Here is a 1,739-nt window from a genome sequence, read left to right on the forward strand (position 1 = left end):
TTTCGCAAATGACGAGAATTTGGCTCGTAAACTGACATTTTCAATCGAGAATAACTTTATGATGCAGACACAAATCGACTAATGTTTCTATGGGGTTATGTTGATAGATGCCCAAGTTTATTGTATGACGTATATGATCTATTTATTTCGATCACCACTTACCGCTAAAACCATCTATAGGAAAACGGCGGAAGCAAAGTTGTACACCTAATACAAGTAAAATTTTATACATAAGAATATTAAAAAATTATAAAGAATTAAGATCATTAAGAATATAAAGAATTTATATTTTATTAATATCAGAATTCAACATGTCTTAATAATCATTTTGGTGGCCATTTTGAATCTGCTATTAAAAATTTGCCAATTATGAATGCAGATTTGAAATTAGCGACTTAGAAAACATTGACGTACAGATTTTGAAGGTATGTTTATTGTCATTTTCATCCCAAGCTAGAATTTTGTATTAAAAAATTTTTTTACTGATGTTTTATTTATAATTTATATTTAATGTAAAATTTGAAATATCTTCGAAACATAATGGCACCAAATAAATATGAAGAAAAACAACGATACCAAATATTAATATAAACAATTATCAAGTACGTAATATAAATCAATTATTATCAATAAGTAATATAAGTCAAATAATATGTAAAAATACAAAAACTGTAGCGAGAAAGATGTGCCTCCTACAGGCACTATGCTACAAAGAATTAAGCAGCTAATTATTAGCAACTGTAAAAACGCGAAAATCTTACATATGTTGATGTGCAGCTTTCATTGCATCTGCAGCTCCCTTCATAGTAGTAAGAACGGCAGTATTTGTATTTGCACTTTCTAGTGCTTCTCTTTGCATTTCAATTGTAGATAATGTGCCATCAATTTGCTGTAATTGCTTCTCATATCGCTTTTTTCTTTTCAGCGCTTGGATGGCAGCTATAATATATACTATTCTTAATGCTTAATCACATATGCAATACGCGAAATGTTAACAATTTATGCGAATTGTTAACAATATGTTAACAGTTTATTAATAGATTTGAGAATTGATTGAGAGATTTTTATATTGAACTTATGTTCTTCTCAGAGTCCATTGACATAATTTGATTAACAAAAATCAAGCAGAATTTATCACGTCATAATTCTATTAATAATTAAAATGTTCATTCAATTACGAAATTTTGATTCTGCAGTAAATCTATCATATTTCAGTCAGCAGATTTTATTATATTTTTGCTGATATTCTATTGACAAATCTCTCCTTTAAATATGAGAGTCATCAATAATAATCTGAAATGTATTTATAAAATTATATTAAAGCATCAATAGATTTACATTTATCTTATTTTTCAACATAATCTTTTAGCTTTTCAATTTACTTGGCTATCCATAAGTTCATGTTTTCAGTAAAAATTTTTGATTAGTTTAGTCACTTCTTTCGTATTTTAGTCAGTAGCAAATTGATGATATTATATTTTTGAATAAATTAAACAGATTATAATTACTCATTTCCCTGAATTATTATTTAATTAGAGGTTTTAAGAAGTTATTGATTTAGCACTACTAATCAAAATGTTAAAAATAATACCGAGAAATTAACAAAAAACAATTATAATTTATATTAGATTGACGAGAATAAATTAATTAAGAGAAATATATCTATTTTCGATCAAAGCGAATCTTTTAATACATACTTAAATATTTCACACAGAATGAATATATATATATATATATAT

General features: G+C 25.9%; 1 protein-coding gene across 1 annotated transcript in view; it reads right to left on the reverse strand.

The window, feature by feature from the left end:
- LOC105617735 (charged multivesicular body protein 4c) overlaps positions 1 to 1,739 on the reverse strand; it is a 7,008-nt gene that overhangs the window by 941 nt on the left and 4,328 nt on the right. Inside the window, exon 2 of the mRNA XM_012199288.1 lies at positions 762 to 939. Coding sequence (XP_012054678.1) covers positions 762 to 939 — 178 coding nt within the window. The remainder of the gene's footprint in view (positions 1 to 761; positions 940 to 1,739) is intronic.

Source organism: Atta cephalotes (genome assembly GCF_000143395.1).
Source record: "Atta cephalotes unplaced genomic scaffold scaffold00014, whole genome shotgun sequence".
NCBI lineage: Eukaryota > Metazoa > Arthropoda > Insecta > Hymenoptera > Formicidae > Atta > Atta cephalotes.